The sequence below is a fragment of the Condylura cristata genome, unplaced genomic scaffold, assembly GCF_000260355.1.
Source record: "Condylura cristata isolate star-nosed mole 26May11 unplaced genomic scaffold, ConCri1.0 scaffold00014, whole genome shotgun sequence".
NCBI classification, from domain to species: Eukaryota; Metazoa; Chordata; class Mammalia; order Eulipotyphla; family Talpidae; genus Condylura; species Condylura cristata.
In genome coordinates this window covers 51,826,079-51,845,260 of record NW_004567115.1, presented here as the reverse complement: position 1 = coordinate 51,845,260, position 19,182 = coordinate 51,826,079, and the positions used below count along the sequence as shown (strand labels likewise).

Here is a 19,182-nt window from a genome sequence, read left to right as displayed (position 1 = left end):
CTGAGGGTCAGGAGTCCAGGAGTGACACAGGGGGCGGTCAAGCTGTCAGCCGGTCTCCTGTCACGTGGCCACAGGCATGACCACAGCCACCGTTGCATCCGTGACCACAGTGCAACTACATGTGTGTCTATCGGTAGACACACACGCGTGGCCATAACACACAACTACATGCATGACCCTGACATAAGTATGATCATGCCTGTCTACGGGCACAGGCACATACATGACCCAGGCATAGTCACACATGACCCATGCACAGCCACACACTTCAAACACATGTGCATGCGTGGCCTTGGGTGCCGCTACACGTGTGTGCACATACATGACCCCGCACCACGACACCTGACTTCCTTGCTCATTCTGGTTGCTGGTAGAACTCGTCCCTGCAGGGAGGGCTCAGAGACGGGAGGGTCACCTGCTGAAAGCCATCTGGCTGCGGGAGGCCTGTTTCCTCAGCGCGCACTCTCCCCCCTCCATCTTCACCGTGGCAGTGACTCAAGCGCCCTCCAGCTGCGCCTCCCCCGGCTTCTTCGCAGGCCACATCTCTGGCCACAGCTGGGAAGAGCTCTCTGATTTTTAGGGACTCAGGTGATAAGGGGGATCCGCATGCGTCATCCGGGACGATCTCCCCAGCCCAGGTGCATCGCCTCCATCATCCCTGCACGCCCCCTCTGCTCTGCGAGGGCCTCACGCTCACAGGCGCTGCGAGTGAAGGAGCCGCCAATGTGGCTTCGCATTCTGCTCTCTGCACTCACCGCGCGGGCGCTGGGTGAGGTGATTTCTGACCGTCGGGGAGCCTGGAGGAAGGAGGACAAGGGACAGGGCAGTGCGAGGGCTTCTTCAGCCACAGAGAGCACACCAGCAGGCTCTTGCTTTCCCCTGAGGGCCCTGATTAGGCGAGCCAGATGACACAGCGACTACTGGGCAAGAAACACTGCCAGTTTCTTTAAAATTAACAGGAGAGGAAGATGAAGGGGACGGACTAGTAATTTCTAAAGTGGGCTCTTTGAGGTCCAAGAATCCCGGGTAGATACTTCAAAGGATGCTCTGAGAGAGGGGGCAGGGTGAGGTCAAGGCCACCGCAGTGGGACTCGGATGAAGAACAGTGCTGCTACCTGTTTTATGCACCAAGATGACAGGCTGTTGCCTTTGATGAAAGGGCCTCACGCTGAACACCGCTGGCTCAGACCAGTACTTTACTTTTACAGATGGAGAAACTGCCCGTGTGCATCTGTGCTCCAGGGCGCGCGGTGAGAGCCCGCAGCCCGTGGCCAGTATCTGCCCAAGTTGGCTGACCGTCAGCATCTTCCCTCCCTCCCTTCAGAGCGGGGCACCTTCCATTTAGCAACCATAAAACAGTAATTGTAGGCTATTTCCCATCTTCATTAAATATTTGGCTCATGGCATAAATAAGTCGCCAGGAGACGGAGGACTTTCCCGGGTTCTCTGCTGGGCAAATAGCTGGCAGCCTGCCTCAGAAGTACTTGACTCCAGCAGGCAACTGAACAACAGATGAACACATCTTCATCCTCTGCATGGGTGGATCTTTCAATTATGGGAGGGCGGGAGGTCAGTTCTGTGGTAGAACCGATAGCAGAGAGTGGATTCTTCACTGATTTTATATAACCTGTAACTATGCACTCAGTTCTGCAGACAACTTTTCAGAAGAACATTTACCCCTGGAGTCTTCTGCAGGAAAGAACTTCTGCACTGGATTGGAAGTGACTCCATCCTTTTCCAAGGTCCATTTCCAACCTTAGATTTTATAATCCAGGCAAGAAGCTCTAACAGTAATTTATATTCCGGTCTGCCCTCCTATGCAAAAAACACTCAACTGATTTGCTATTTGGGTAGGATATTCTTGAATATGTGCATTTCCCCCCAAGAGACATTTACTGAGCCTCACTTTGTGCCCAGTATTGCGATGTACACAGACCATAACAAGGAGCAGGAGGGGTGTTCTCCGTCTTGACAAAGTAGGTATGGGATGGTGGGTGTCTGTGTAATCTCACTTCTCAGATGACCTGAATCCTATGTTACTATCAATGAAAAGACTTTTCGTATCAGAGGCATGTAAAACGTGAAACCTAATTTAAAACTAGCAGTGTGGAATCTGCAGGGGTCTAGGCGATAACAGAGAAATTATATTCAATCAAGTACCAGTGACAAAATAGAGAACAAATTATTTACTTTTATTAAAAATTTCCAATTTATAACCAAAATATACAATCACTACATTTAAAATCAGTTTGTACACTCACAGTTAAAGTGCTAAGTAAAAACATTTACAAAAACTGACGTCAGTCTACTGTAAACAGAATAAATCTACAGGAGCAGCGCAAAGCACACCGCACGGGCAGCGCACCTGCCTCGGTGTCGCCACAGTCTCGTCTCCACTCACTTGGAAACGAACGAACCGTTTCAGTGGACGTAAGAAGGAAGCAAGAAGAACTAATGCCACAAATACAAGTCTCTAGCATCCACACGTTCTAACTAGATGTTTGAGGACAAAGCAAGATCGAAACCCTAGAAATCAACTTTAGAATCACTTTATCGATTTCATTCAAAACAGGGGTGGGAAACTTAATTGCTAAGTGCCAGTTGTTTAAAAGTAACGACATTTTAACACAACCATAGCGGAATGTCTTTTCTACCTTTCTGTCTCGGGAGGAGGTGGGGGCGGTGGTTGCTGGCAGGAGCAAAGTGAGACTCGTGATGGTGGGCGACATTCATCCGTGAGTTCAGAGTCAAGGAGCAGAGCAAGATGGCGGGCGGTGCTCAGGGAAGAGGGAGACTCGTGGAGATCTACACGCTGGGCCACAGCCCTTGGACCGAACCCACGTCAGCAACCCTGGCTTCTGTGGCCCACGGAGCAGACACCGGCCCCCTCCTCAAGGTCACTGGGGAGTCACAGCTTTGCAGACCCATCACGTGGTGCAAGGAACAAGGGGCAGGCTCCCACGTTAGGCCTCTGTACAACGCCTTTTGTCTTAACACAGCCCCCCCAACACAAGTCATTCTCACGTGCGCTTTAAAAAGAGCGTAGTGTTCTAACTGCAACATTTCTGCTTTTAGGCATCTTTCTCCTTAGGATGGATGAAGGGCTCCGGTCATTATTATTTAATATGTAAAGTTAAAGCAAACGTCCTCCTTCCTAAAACTTGAGCTAGTTTATACTTTGGACGTACTGCTAAGGAAGACTGGGCGTAGAAGGCCAGAGGACGATCTGAGGACGAGGCCGTGTCTGCCGCAGGACTCCGGGGCGGCGAGGGCCCGGCCCAAGCAGTTACTAAGGGCAGAGTCGGCTTGCCAGCCCTGCACAGCTCACACCGGAGTGCCCAGGCCAGTTGTCAGGAGTTATTTACCACTCTTACCAGTATGACTGGTACAGGAGAGGCAGGCTGAGTTGGGGGCAACCCAAAAGACAACCTTTCAGATCACAGCTCTACCTAAAATTGTGAACGTCCTGTGTAGGAGCTTAATAATTTTCTATGCCTTTTTATACACACATACTTTTATTCCTATAACCTGAAACATAGGTATAAAGAAAACATTTAAATGGCATTTAAAGGCAAATTTGTTGGCTATATAACACAGTAGCATTCATGACTACAGGTTGCCTACCAAGAGAGTAAAATTCTACAGCTAGACAACTTTGAGTCCATAGTACACACAGGGGGAGAGTTACTCCACCTGTCCATATTTACAACTAATCTGATCTAAGACAATGTCTCACGTTCTGAAAGCTTGAGAACGACACAAAATAATGAAAAGCGTATGTAACGGATGCATTTCCAAAGGCATTTGTCTCAACGACTGAAGTTATTTTGAGACTCCGATTTGGGGAAGCTGGGCAGTTCGACTTCAAACAAAGCGGACTCTTCTCAGCAGCCATGTGGTCACGGACACTCACTGTCCTGCATAAATAGTCTCTCCTCTGAGACCCATGTGAAAAGCTGGCGTGAGTAGTGTCTAACTGTACTAAAAGGCCTTTTGCTGGGTTGTTCTTTGAATACACAGTCTGCCATTGTAGCCTTTGACCAACACAGCCAAGCAGTTCACATAGTTCAGAATAAAGTGCTCTAGCTAGGATCATGAAGGGACTCTCCAGCAGAATCTCAGGAGAGAGCATCCAGGAGTCTCCTGCTGAGTGAGACCACGGCGGCCTGGCACGCAGCCCTTTGCACCACCAGAGAAGAGGAAACAAGACGCAAAGAAAATGCTCACTAAATGGTGGGGAGTCCCAGGTATTACAACGCATAGTGACAAGAGCCAACAGCTACTATTAATCGTGGACACATTTAGGTAAATAATCCCCTAACTTCACTATCAAGTTAACACACAGCAAAGTCAATATTTTCTTACTGAAAACCTTTAAGTTAGAAGAACCTTCCACAGCCCTTCCATAAAGCAATATTAACAGCTTCCGAGAGTGAGGTGGACTTTTCTCTGGGGCTGGTGGTGGCGCTGATGCTCAGCATGCCGAAGCCGATGCCTCAGCTACCATCCTCTGTACTGTTAAAACCTCAATGAAAAAGAAAATTCTCAAAACTAATATTTGCCTTTGGAAATAAAGCAAAAATGCTTTTGACATGAAATAGCATACCACTAGAGAAGTGAAAATCTGAGGAGCTGAATGACACAGAATTAAGATTTATTCTGATAACTTCACAACTAAGGTAGAAAGAGCACCTTACACCAAGAGAACTTCCAAACTAATGTATTCACGCCAGAGTCCTTCGTATGGTCTTGATAAACATTTTTAAGTTCACATATAGAGAAAATATGTAATTTTCAAGTATATATTAACCTCTGCTCAATGTAAAGAGTTACCATATTGCTCTTAGACACAGAATTATTTCATGCATGTTGCTACTCATGAAAGTAGTTAGGGAAAAGTGATCTGAGGCATGGTGGGGGGGGCAGGGAAGACATTTACAAATCTCCATTTATATAAAAAAAAAAAAACTAGGAATGAAAGAAGTGAAGCGAAGTAGAAAATGGTGGATAAATCACTCTGGGATTAGCTGCTTTACCTTACAAAATGTTCCACATCAAAACCCAGAAAATTTTCAGTGAAATGTCTGGACCCCAGATGTGAGCTTAGTAAACACAATAGCAAAGTATGCAAAGCCAAAGTGGGTGGGTGGGTGGGTGGCAACCAAAATGACAAAAAGGCATGCCTGAATGACAAAAGTCTGAGCCTCTAATTTCTAGAAGCCAGAGGAGTTACCTGACCCAGTGAACAAACCAAAACAAGGAATCACATGCAGCCCAAAGGAATCAACCAGAAACATATACACCTTCCCATATCAACTCTCCATGTCCTCCAGCCGTCAGACCCCACCCCCAACTGTGAAGACTATAAATCTAGAAACAACCGTGTTCAAGAGACTGACATAATGAATGAAGCCAAGCACAGCAGAAGCAGATCTTTCAGAGTACCGGGTCCTCAGAGAACACACTTTACACTGTGAGGTGCCTATGCTGGTGCCGTAGGAGCTTTAGAGGGAAAAAAGGTCCCATCCATTACATGCATCTTATACTTTTATTATCCGTAATGTAATTTTCCTTCCTTAAAATTACTTAGAATCTTGAATGGAAAACAAAGTTAGTATCATATCTGAACCCTACCAAGAATAAACTTGATTAAAAGTAAGGCTGATCTAGTAAATAGTTTATGGGAAGAACATAGTGAAAGTCCAGAGTAATATTTATCAAAGGTCAAAGGACAAGCAAGTCAGAGACAGGTGGAACTGAGATATGATCTCATCAAATTCCTTCACTCGCAGATGAAAAAACTGAGGCCCGAAGAGGAAAAAGACTTGTCAAAGTCCCACATCTCACAGATAAGCCTGGAAATCAGGTCTCCCAACTGTGGTATTTTAAAATAACATAATGTATTTTTTCTAGGCATTGAAAAAAAAACTTGCCAATTTAAAAATGATTAAGCTCTAAGTGTTTCCTCCAGTCGGTAAGAAACATACACAAGCAAGCTGACTTAAGATACCAAACACTACAGGCCACAAATGCTAATTAAAGTGATTCACCCTACTTTAGAAATATAACAGAAAAACTTGAAAATATCACTACTTGGGAAAACAGTGATGTCTTAAACACTTAGTAGTCAACATGGAATTGTCAAAACACGAATTATTAATATGTAAAAAAGTTGCTTCTCTACCAGGGCAAACTGGTAACAGTGACCAATAAAATGAAAACAAATTCTCAGAAATGTATCATAGCAATGAAATCGGCAAAGATAGGTCACAACAGACTTCCTGAGATGGGTGATTGTTTTAAAAAGTGATGGAAGGAAGCTGTCTCTCAAAGCAATCAACATATGTACTTTCTCTGCCAGGAAGGAATGTTGTACTGATACAGACTGTGACTAAAATACAAATGAAACTTTACTTTCTTTTATTTTTATGGAAAAATTAATCTTATTTTCTAGTTATAGATTACAAGAAACATGTTACACTAAATCATCACAAATCAAATGCGTAAAAATGTCAACAAAGAGGGCTGTTCTGGGTAGAACCTAACATTTTTTTTTACAAGATTTTGGAAGCGGTAAGAAAACAGTAATCTTGTTGTCAATTCTGCATTCAAGAGTACAGACTAAAATTAAATTAGACCAAAAACCTCAGGAGACTAATTATAGTGAGATGTATGGTAAAAGATGTTTAGCCCTCTCGTCCCTTTCCCGAACTCATATAAATGGAAGGGGAAAAAAGAAGAATATTAAATTCTGAAGAAATGTCAACATAATTTTTTCATATAAAATAGAAGTGATGAAAATGTATAAAATTACACAGCTATAGGAAGCATAGCTGAATTACTATAAACACCTTTTCTTATTTTCATCAGTTGTAAAAAGGCATAAAAGGAGTTTAAAAGATTAAGAGTATTTTTGTAAATAAAGGGTCTATTAAAACACTATCTTTTGTGTGTTTATATATGGGAAAGAGTGGAGACATTTTTAGGCAGACTTGAAAATTACATCTAAATCTAAGCAAACATACAAATAATTCAGATAAAGTGATGAGTTAAAGTTTTGCCATGATGAAATCCAACAAGTTACAATAATGTCCCAGCAAGGTCTGTTCCCAATCAGCAAGAACCGGGAAGCCCTCCAAGAAGTCATGCTGGGCCTACACTCTGTACTTGTCTTATGTCAGTCAACTCAAGCTCATGAATTTATGTAATTCCATATACAAGGGACATTTCACAGAGATCCCCAAATTTCTGCTGAAACTGATCTACAAATCTGACCATATAAAACTTGAGCAGAAATCACAGCCCACACACACAATCCAAGAGCATGGTGCCTCTGGAACAGAACCTGGCTGGAAGAGGTCAGCCAGACTCCTTCAGAAGGCGTCAACTGCCTACTTCATCGTTGGCATTAAACAAGATTTCTTCTTGTTTTCTGGAGCCCCGCCCCCCCCAACACACACACACACACAAACATACACACATATACCAAGTTCCAAAAGAAATAAATGTACCGGAAAGCACATTCTAACCTGGTGACATATCACCCCATGTGATCCACATAACGTCCAGTGAGGGAGGTTGGGGCCAAATGACCTCATCCTCATTTCATATGTGAGAACCTGAGACTAAAAGAAGCAAAATGACCCATCCATTCAGGATCCACATCCAGAGGAAATGCCACCCGCCAGGCTATGTAAGTCAACCAAGTGTGATAACCGGTGTAAATGTACCTTTGGCATGTCAGGAGCTGTATAAACATCACCATCATTAAATTTTGGTCTATTAATGTTTTCTAAGCCAGTGCCAATGATCCTCTTCTTTATCAAAAAAAATTTAAGTCGTTCCCTTTACTTTACAGGGACAGAGCCCAACTGAGACAATTACAGCTCCAGTAACTTCCTGCCACTATCACAAAGACACTAATGAGGTAGGTTGAAATGTCGTACATTTTCGTATTTTGAAGACATTCTCCGAGAACTTTTATAAACCTGCTCTAAGTATCAGAAAATGAAAATCATGACTCATCGAGTTTTGGTTGAATATTCATTCACCACACGGGACAAAGTTCTAACAACTTACATGAAACAACAGAAGCCACCTCTGCAGACTGCTGCTCACTTTTAGAAGCTAACATAAGATGCATATTAGACGTTAATATAAGATTTAAAGTACTGACTCTGAATATATAGGTATTTTTAATATTCATGGAGATTGTTACTTTAGGAGAAAGAAGCTTCATTTGTTGCAACTGACGTTTTTCTTATTACTTGCCATGTGATTCTGGTAGATGCTTTATTTTGCTTCACTTAAATTTAGATCCTTCAAATTTTTTTGAAATGAGACTCACAACTAGGATAAAAGGAGTTGCATGGTATGAGTTGTTAACCCATTGAAATATTTATTGAAAAACGTGCTATGTACTAAGCCCTGTGCTGGTGGTTGAGAAATTAATCAGTTGTTCTTTGAAAACAGTTACTGTCTTGAACTTAATATTGTTCCAGATCTTTTGCTTTAGTTACTGAATAAAATAATATTGCCAAAATCAAAGTACTTTTCAAGAGCCTTTTGATTATATATTAACATTTGAGAGAGGACTGTTACCTTCTCAGTTGCCAACTGAACTAAGAAAACACTAAACATTATCATATGTCAATCGCAACACAAGTTAAAGTTAAACATATGGTAAGAAAGCTGTCCAGACTTGCTCAAGTTGGCTTCAGTTAGCTGCGACTTGAAACTGTTGTTCTGCTACAGTTCTTCAACTGTCTTTTCAAAAAAAAAAAAAATCTTAATTTGGAGCACTGGTTTAATAAAGAACACAGCCCAAATGAAATACTGTTCTTTAAAGCAATGGATGAGCAATATTAAAATTTATGGAGCAAAATGAAAATACTGAAAGTTCAATATAATATCTACATATATATCAACAATTAGCTTAATAGAGATGAATATATAAAATGAATATATAAAACTCAGGAAGCACAAAGTTAAGATTTTTATGGCAATGTTCACTTCACTGATATACTTGACCCACTTGTACAAGAAACTAATTAACATGCTGGCAATTGATGATATAATGCAGATGGTGATAGCTGACATCTTTGAGCTCAAACTGGTACCTTCTATTTTAACTTCTTATTTTCGCATCTGAATGTTTGTTTTGTTCCTCTCATGCTGTTCTCAGGAGAGACTCTCAGACAAAAGTCTCACGAGTTACTGATTTATTTAGAAATGAGCTGTTACAGATTTGGCCTTCAAAGAAAAGGTTTGCTGTGGGTTACCAGGGAATTCAGAGTCTGCCTGTCTTGAACACTGACTGCAGTTGGAGAAAGACAACAGAGGAAAAGGAAAATGTTTTGGGCCAGAAGTTCAAACACACCTTCTGGAGAATGATCTACAGAATCAAAGAAACACGATGATATGCGAACAGATTATCATGACCAGAAAGTGTGTGATGAAAGCTGCTCTCAACACTTGATTTCTCAACACTTGTGTCTGTTTTAAAGACGTAGAGAAAAGCACACGTGGATTAAACACACTCAAAGACTGTACTGCTGTGGCCTTCAAACTACGCTCTTCAACCCTCAGGAACCTTCACCCCTTAGTCTCACCTCTCACCAAGCTTTACAGTTTTTAGGGATTTTCGGGTGGTTTTCCACTTGCTCCCCATTTGACGGCTACGTGAGGTAGGTGTTTATCTTCTATCTTCATTTACAAACAGGCTCTCTGAGTCTCAGAGAGGTTGACTTGTTATAAGTCAAAACCAGCGTATGGCAAAGCCAGGTCTCTTTGGAGTTCACAACGATTTTCAAAGTGGGATTCTTGGATTGCCTGCATAAGAGACCACTGGTGGCATTTTATAACTACAGAGCTTAAAGGCCTACTGCCTTTCACTACCTGATTAAGAATCTCCAGGAGTGGGGCAGAATTCCACAATTTTAATGGAGAATAAATAAAATGGAGAACAATCATATGTCAAGTACTGATGTAGAAACATACAAATTGAGTCCAGCTAGGTGTCCACACGGTATAATATGATGCTATCAAATCGTCCTCAGGGGCACGTAACTTAAAACAGAAGGCTTCACGCCTGGCTGCAGGTTAGAATCAGCTTGACAACTTAAACAAACAAACAAAATAAACAGTACCAAATCTCGCCTTGGTAAGAGGAAGGTGTTGGGAACGAGATCTCGAGTGATTCTTACCTTTAGTTAGAACTGAGGACAGCTTGTCTCAATATGCTTGTTAACATAAAAAACACCTAGCCTGTTCCAGAATTTTTCTTTCCCTTCTGATCATTTTCATGCCTAATAAAATTTACACTTTTATGTAAATTATTTAAACACTATGGGACAAGTTATCATTTTTGAGTTGATATTTGTAAGATTAAAAGATACTTCACAGCAAGACACATCATGCTTCATTTAGCTACAGTGATTTTCAGATACCGAAATGTCACTACTGTGGACTCAGTTATATACAGATACTTGAGCTGTAAACAAGAACAATCGGGAATCTGAAATGAGGGTGTGGGGTGAAAGCTGTAGCCTCTGGTCACTGGGCAAGGCAAGTGTGGCCAGTCCCTGCTCAGTGGGGCGGCCTGGGCACCAAGACCTGGGCTCTGGCAAGGTCACACCTCACTGCACAAAGATACAACAATGAACACGGAGAAAACATTTTGCCGCTTTGCAACGGCGGTCACTACAGAAAACCTCGCACGGCCATGCTTCGCAGGCCAGAGCTGAGCCTGGCCTCTGTGAGTCAGCGGTCTACGCCGGCAATGGCTCCAAAGTAAAAAAGTTCCATCATGCATGTGGATGTTATAAAAACTGGCAAAGTAATATTTACAAAAGTAAGAAAGACAGCACGATGACAGAGGGGTAAATGCCCGTCTGGCGTCAGCGGGGCCGCCCCCGCGCGGCCTCCCCCGCCGACACGTGGCCGCACCCCGCTGGCGCTGTTCCCTCGGCCCCATACCCTTGCTCATTTATCAAATTCCCCTGCAGTGTAAAAACAGTTCTTTTTTCACTTCGTGGAAAGGAAACTACAAAGTCCTAGGATTCATCTGAGAAGTAAACCTTGCATAGAAAGTGTAATTCTGAGCTTTTGTTTTCTGAACAGAACTACCAGGACGTCGCCTCACGACTACTCAGGTGAGAAAACGTCCACCACAAAGCAGTCGCCACGCGCGGACAGTCCTCCAAATACAAAATAAGTATTGAATAGATTTATAAAAATGCTTACCAGACAAATAATTATCCCCTCGTCACCTAGAAATAAGGATTATTTACGTGATGACGCCACTCGCAGCACGGTGCGCGCTGGCCGCAATGGCCTGTCCCTCCGGTCTGGCCACCCCCTCGGGCCTGGCCACCCCCGCCGGCCGGTCCCTCCGGCCTGGCCACCCCCTCCGGCCTGGCCCGGCCCGGCCCGGCGCACCGCCCGCCGCCTAGGCGCTGGTGCCGTCCTCCTCGATGACCCGGTTCATGCTGGTGCCGTGCGTGATGTGCGTCAGCGGGTTGCCGCTCAGGTCGCGCGCGCTGCCGTGCCGGGACTGCTCGTTGAGCCGGTGCGAGCTGCTGTGGCGCGAGTGGTCAGTGAGCCGGGACATGCTGCCGTGAGGTAGTCGCTCCTCCATGCCGCGGTAGCTGCAGGGCGTGTACCTGCGGGACAGAGAGCTGGCTCTGTGCACGGCCCCGGCCCGGGGCGCGCCTGGGCCGGCAGGCCAGGGTACACCGGCCCGGCATGCGCAGGGGCGCGCTGGATTCACCCGCTAACCCAAAGGGGAGAGGCCACCCGGTTCCGAGCGAGCACCCCTCAGGGGCACGGCCTGGCTGGCCGGAGCCACGCGGAGGGTGGACACGCGCCGCGCAGGTGATGGGACCCGCAGTTCAGGGAGAAGAGGAAGGAGGGAGACGGAGACCAGTTATAGTCACAGCGATCTCCGCTGCCCCCAGGGCTAGAAGGGAAGAGGCCTGTGAGATACTGGAGAGACTGGTGTGACCTAAAAGGGAAAAAGGTGAGGGAACTGGAACTGGCAGGCGTGCTGACCGGCTCTGCCAACAGCTGCCTTCCAGTTACGGCTGAGTTAACTACCTGTAAATGGTCTTAATTACTTCTCACTAGGGCTGGAGGCTGCGAAGCTCCCATTTCAAAGAAACTGCATCTCCTTAAGTGGACCAGGCTCCAATACTCTAACCCATATTCCTGCCAGGGCAGGCTCTCCACACCCGGAGCCTAGCTGGACCCAGCTTTCCAGCCATGCCTGGGCCACCTGGCTGACCTGTGCTGACTCACCTCCATCCTTTGCTTAACCTTGAGCGGCAGATGTTCAGTTTCCTTCCTCGTAACCCTGATTGTCCCCAGCAGGGTAAGAAAACCCATTCACAGACACCTTTTGTGTGTGTGTGCAAACAGATGTACACATACAAGGCACATCTATGAATACACACATACACATATATGGTATTTAATTTAGTATCACAAAGGTTAAAGAAAGCAGAGTATAATCTATCACTTCACTACACTGTTAAGAGTCATTTCTAAAAATGAAAAGGATGGAGCAGAACGCGCTTTTTAAAAATGATCATCAAAAGAATGAATCATCAGCAGCTGAAGACTTACTTATTGTCAAAAAGCAGTCATTTGTCTTAATAACAAACTTCATGACTCACTGTGAGTCATTTGTAAAAGTTAAGGACTTTAAAGGTGGTTCATTCAATGACTGAGGTAACTCGTCTAATAACGGAGCTTGTCAAATGTTTTCATTAGATCATAGAGCTTAAAAACTGACAAGTCCTATAACAATTACACATGAAAGCATGTCTTTTGTTTTCAATATGAATAAAGTAGGCCAAAAAAATTAAGAATGAAAAGATGCTCTTTAAATACTTAACAAACGTCTCTTGCTAATGGCTAAGAAATATTTAACTCTTATTTATTAAGAGACATTCCATGTTGGGACCTAAACAGTTTTAATTTGGCTTAGATTTTCTGGTAAAAGAATGACAATATTTTCAAGTGAAATTATTTTGGAATGTGCTTGTTCTTTCAGTTGGCAATCATGATCTTACATAAGACTGCTGCCCTAAGCTGAGTGAAAGATTTTCCCAAAGATTATTTGCTAACGAACTTGGAGATCTTTCATCTCCCAATGACGTCTCTAGGTCAAAAAAATAAGGCAAATGAAAAAAGGCAAAATATGATTCCATGTCCTATGATATCAAATTAAGAACAAACCCTACTTACCAATTTAAATTGGGGATTTTCTTAAAGGAAACCTAAATCTTTAAGTTAGAAATAAGAAAAAAAATTGTATAAGAAAGATCACCATGTTGAGTATGTATTTAAGTGAAATATATGACTAAATTCTAGAATATAGACAAGCTGCTCATGGCTAATTAGAAATCAACTATATGGAGAAACTAAATTATAGTATCTAACTCAATTACATATGTGGTAATTATCAAATTTACTTATCTTTTAATAACCATTTGAGCCACTGTGACCATATACTTTAATATACAATCGGAAAAGGTACACTGATTTTAATCTAAGCTTAAGTAGAACAACCATGAGAATGGTTAATTTGCTGGAAAGATGATACGGGATGTTCCAAAGTCAGAATGAAAGAATTCTGAAGATGACTTTGATGCTCTAGGCCCGGAGTTCACTGCACTTTCACCAGTGACTCATCACTCACCCCCCCGCTTCTCCTTGCCACACACATCCTCACTAACAGTCATCCATTCCAACCCGGGGCCCGACCACCCCCTCTTCTGACGACAGGTTACGTGTTTTCTGGCGCTGACATACGTGGGTAGGTGCATTTACCTAAGCCTGGGCTCTTTACAAGGGCTGAGATCAACAGTTAGCTCTCGAGGATTCCCGAGGGAGTCTAGAGAAGCAGGTGCGTGTCAAGTGTGACCTCAGAGCCAGGGACGGTGCTGACGCGTGAACCAGAAACCCAATGGTGCAGAAGGGCTTCCTGGAGGTGGGCTGTGGTGTCATGAGAACCCTTGTTTGGGGTCAGTGTGGTCTGGGCATCTTTCAGATCTGCTCCTAAGCTCTGGTGTGGCAAAGGGCCTGCGCCGGGAAGGCGCACACCTGGCATCTCAGACACCCTCGCCAGATGGACCCGCGTTTCTGGGAAATGCCCACATTTCCAGTCATTCGTCAACATCCAGATTCCATCAGTAGATGTATGTGCCCCTAATCCAGGTGCGCCTAACGCCGCCAGCTACCGGAGCGGGCCAGAGGGGCCTGCCACCCCGTTCTCTGTCTCCAGCAGCAGCAGACCTCCTCAAGCAGACAGTGGCAGTGAAAAGAGATCACCCAAAAAAGCTATAAAAAGTAACTAACTGCCGCCGATAGGGGAATTAAGCAGGCCTTAAAGAAGGGGCTTGACTTTGACCAAGCAAGGAGGAGAGGCCATGCCAGGAAGCCAGTGGTCAGTGGCCACCCTGTGACTGCACCCTGGCGCCCCAGGGCCCCCAGCACCTTCTGATCGCAGGCCGCTGCCCGTCTGCCTGAGTCGCTTTTACTGTTAACTACTGACCGGTGTTTTTCTTGATCTTTTTCTTTAGATGATTCAAGGACTTGTATCTCACAATTTGAATGAACAAATACCTTCTACTAGTAATTCTAAATTTTCTTTTCTGAGCTCCATTTCTATTCACCTATCAGAGGCTGAAAAGCCCCGTATTTAACTGCTGTCAGAAACTATCTACTCCACAGAACTTATCTTTCACCCCCGCGGATTCACCCGGTTGATCTCCTCGAACAGCTTCGTGAGCCGACTTCTCAAGTCCTGTCACAGGCATCACCCTAACGCTCACTGTTCTAGTCACACGCTGGTCTGCACTGTCACTTCCTTAACTGGTCCTCCCGTAAACGTGGAATCTTTCCTACAAGGTTGCCTGTGCTGACAAAGCGCAAGTCACACTTACCTTGCTTCTGTGTCTCTTTATACACACAATGCCACAGATAGGATTTGTACTAAGATAATGGCTCGCTCTGCATGGCCAAGAATGAGACTAATGATGTCAAATAAGGCTGAGACTTAGCTCATGGAGAGCAGTGTTGAGAATAAGTTAGGAACCCTCCAACTCTGTGGAAACACCCCAAGGGGGCCACCGACCCTCATGCTGTGGCAGAGCGATATTTTTAGAACACAAATCGGACTTTATCAGGGCCCAGGAGCCCAAGATGGCCTCTCCCTGCTGGGGAATTCCACGCTCCTCGGCCGTCTCAGTCCTGCAGCGGCCCCGACACGCGGGACTCATGCCTCCGGTCCTCCGCAGCTCTGTACATGTCACCGCCTCGTCTTTAATTCCCCGCTGCCTCCTGTGAGCCCTACTCACACAAGAAAGTGCTATGCGTTGTGGAGTTTCCCCGCCTTCCTGGGGCGAGTCAGTGGTTTTCTGCCCCAGGGCCTGGTGTCTGCCCTCAATAACCCCACACCATGCCGTGTTGACTGGTTCCTCTGTTTCCACCCTAAAGCCCAGGACTGGGAATGATGCTCCTCTCAGGTGCTGCACAGAAGAAAGCATCTCTGGGTGGGAGTGTAACACTGGCAAAGGTGCAGTCCAGGCAGGTAAGAAGGGAAAGAAAGGGAGAGACGTAGGAGTGAAGGATGGAGTAGGTAGAAAGGAAGCCTTCAAGAGTCATTCCGAAAGTCTGGCATGGGGAAAGAAATGAGTAAAAGATGGAAAATGTCTCACAGCCTGTTAAAGCACAGAGCGGCTGGCCAAGGGTGAAGGCAAAAGCGAGCAAGTGGAGAGGTCTAAAAAGGGGGCACAGCACCATGGGGACCCCTCAAGGGGAGAACACCATTCAGCTGAGAAGCTTTCCCCTGTAGGCTTCAGGATTTTCATTCTTTCAGTTTCCCAAAACATGCGGAAACAATCTTTGGGGCTGCTGCCTCGGCTGCTGACAATAACCCACAGCCACTTCATTCTGAGTAGCCTCTAGGGCCGCTTCCTCTCCTCCAAGCCATCGCTCAAGCTCCTAGAGAAGTTCTGATTCGTTCACACCTCCAACAGTCCCTATGAAACCTCCGGCCCACAGCCCAGCCAGAATCCAGCGCCCCTCCCCAGCAGGAGAAGCACCTGTCCTGGCGGCAGTGCTGCCTGCTGTGAGCCCGGAGGGCGCAGACCAGCATCTGGGGGCGCTGCAGAGACCCGCGGCCTGAGACCCCGCCCCTCAAAGCCCCAGAGCTGTGGCTCTGTGGGAACCTCGCCAGCCAGCCTGCGGCCTGTCCTATTCTGCCTAAGGCCACCTGATCGTTCATTTGCAACAGTACTCGAAGGCCCTCCTTGAGACTGGCCAAAAGATGCATTTTCTAACCTCACGCTGTCCTAAGCTGGGGAGAGATGACTAGCTCTACTTTAAGACAAGGAGTCAGGCTTCTAGGACAAACCCCATTTTATGACTCTTTAATAGACGATCATGCAAAAAGTTTATTAAGAACCAAGATCATACTTAACTCGTCTCTGGGTACCTAGAGGCAGCCTGATGCGATGCGTGATGCAGTTTTCCATGAATCCCTGTGAGTTACCCTCACCAGCACCCCCTGGCACCCTGCTGCTGCTGGCCCAGAGCCCCTCAGAACCCCTCTGGCGGGCTTTGAATCTGACCATGACCTGGGACAGCTGTAGCTAGCCAAGCTGAAAAAGCTTAGTAACTTCCCCTTCTGTCTCGGCAGACCACTGCTCCTACCCGCGCGGCCGAGCCCGCTCGCACAGGAAGCCCGCTGCCCGCTGCCCACGCACGCACCTGCCGTCCCGTGACCTGTGGAGGCTGCCGTGGTAGCTGCTCACTTTGCTGTGGACACTCCCCGCTTTGCTCCTCTGGTCGTCCACCATGGCCAGCTGAGTGGAAGAGGCGTGCGTCGATGTCCCTTGGGTGGAAGTTCCTCTTGATTTTCTTATAATGGGAGTATTGGGGTCCCTCAGGAGGGACTGCGCAAAATCTGGTTCCTGGAGCACCTGTCGACTCTCATTCACGATCCTGGACGGCAGAATCATAAGTTCAGCGTACAGGCTGACATCCCCATAGGCCAATAAACAATGCTTCTGCCACACACTGGCGTTGTTCTTGAAATTAACTGTTCTCCAAGTAATGCCTTTAGGACAGACATATGGTAACACTGCTGGCCAAGGAAAGAAAACAACAAAATCCATGCCAACCTGTCCCCTAGAGGGGTCTGATGGAAAGAGGCCTGGAGTAAAATAAGCAAATTAGGATTTGAATTCCAACTCTATGAATCAACTATGGGCTCTCAGGCCACTACAAGTCACTTCACTCACCTTCCTCCCCTCTAAGATGAAGGTGTGTGACTTAGTCACCTCTAAGACGTCTCTTTCAGGGAGAGAAATGTATGATTCTTAAGGACATTGAGACGTTACAAAGATAACAGAGTATTTTCTCACATGGAAGTAGCTCAGGTCTTGGTGTGGCACAGAGCAGTTATTTTAAGCTGAAAGTTGATCTTTATGGCGGAAGTAGTTGTCCAGCACTGGAGAAAACATGCGTGGTCATAGTTATAATGAAACATGAAAACTAACTTAAGTAAACATACAATTAAGTCCCAGACATATTAGAGACATATTAAGGGGGAAGAAAATTAAGAGGATGAATTACTGTCGAGAGCAAAAGTTTGTAACTACTGTGAACAGCAGACAGCCGTTTATCATGATGAACAAAGCAGTAATTAAACTCATAAAAGAGCCGGTTAACTAGTGGCAAAGCCCACGCCTCAATTTATGTGTAAGTGACAACTCTGGGAATCGAAGTCAAAGTGAAGTTAGGGGAGCGATGTCACTAAAAACTAACACACCAAAGTAAAAGTGGACCTGAGGCTGAGCAAGCAGGGAGCTGGTTCGCAGAGCCCAGATGGGTCGCAGGCATCCCTGGATTCGCGCTGGGGGGAGGGGCCCACTGTCCGCACTGAGCGAGCTATCTACATCCGTTCTCCTTGATCCTCTCAACTTCACCATGGAGGTCCGTGTCGTAAGAGGAAACTTCTAAGGGGATATTAGTTATATACTCTAATAACAAGAAGTGTGGTCCCCACTTAATGGACAAAACTGAGGTCCTAAGGTTAAAAAGCTTTCCATGTCACTCAACAAAACCAACATTTGGGTATAAGGCTCTCGTTTAAATGGCTTAAAAGTAGTGACGAATCATAATTTTATGTAGATCCTGAAAATAAAGTCTCAAAAGTCAGAGAGAATAAAGAACTGTCAAAACTTGTTTAAAAGACCATTTGCTCCTCAGCCCTCAGCGACTCTTCCACACAGGGTCACGACTGCTAACGTTGTTTCCTAACTTGGTTCAAACTGACTTCTGGCCATTTCAAAAGGGTAATCTGCCCTCAAGGGGTGAAGGTTTCGTTCCCTCATTTTACAGAAGAAAGGTTCAGAGCATTAAGTGATGTGACCCAGATAATTCCAAAGAAGACTTCTTAAAATATTTCAGGGTCAGAATTATTAGCATAAACATAGTGTTAAATGTGGCTTCACATTTAAGAGGGGGAGAATTTTAACTTGGTTAGCACAATTCTAGAGGGCAGTCTCGTTATAGCACGTTATACAGAATAGCTGGAGCAGACCCAGATCACGGGGGCTTGAGTTCTAGCATTCACGAGCGATGAAAATCTCAGCCCCGTGCCTCTTATTCATGAAATGATGATCTTCCCCCGTCCCTCACAAGCTTGTTTAGAGGATTAGATTACTGCATCACAGATAAAATGCTTAAAACAGTGCTCAGAGTATTAAATATGGGCAACTCTCTGGTAACCATTATTATGATTATTACTGTATAATCCTACCTCAAGTGCAAAACCAGGAAAATGCTGGAAATAGTTTCGGGGTGTTCAGAACCTGTTAGTCTAGATTTTTGCTGATATTTTGCTTAGTGACTGGTTTAAAAAATCTAGATTCAACATCTAGGTTCTTTCTAGAAAAAAGGGCTGCTGGCCTGTAGCACAGTCTGCGCTTGGAGGGTCAAAATGCCTGTTGGAGGGGGATCTATGACTACAGAAAACCCAGAAGTGGAGGATCCTGGGGAGTCCTAACCAATTCCAAAAGGATTCTGGCTTCCAGGCAAAAGCCCCCAAATAACCAGGATCAGTCTCCATAAGGGTATTTTGCATTTAACTCTATTAGGTATTTTTTTTTT

The 19,182-nt window shown here is 45.2% G+C and overlaps 1 protein-coding gene across 1 annotated transcript in view; it reads right to left on the bottom strand.

The window, feature by feature from the left end:
- Nucleotides 1-11,423: 11,423 nt before the first annotated feature.
- FZD3 (frizzled class receptor 3) overlaps nt 11,424-19,182 on the bottom strand; it is a 66,777-nt gene continuing 59,018 nt past the window's right edge. Inside the window, exon 7 of the mRNA XM_012724816.1 lies at nt 11,424-11,663. Within this exon, the coding sequence (XP_012580270.1) occupies nt 11,450-11,663 (214 nt within the window). The 3' untranslated portion in view covers nt 11,424-11,449. The remainder of the gene's footprint in view (nt 11,664-19,182) is intronic.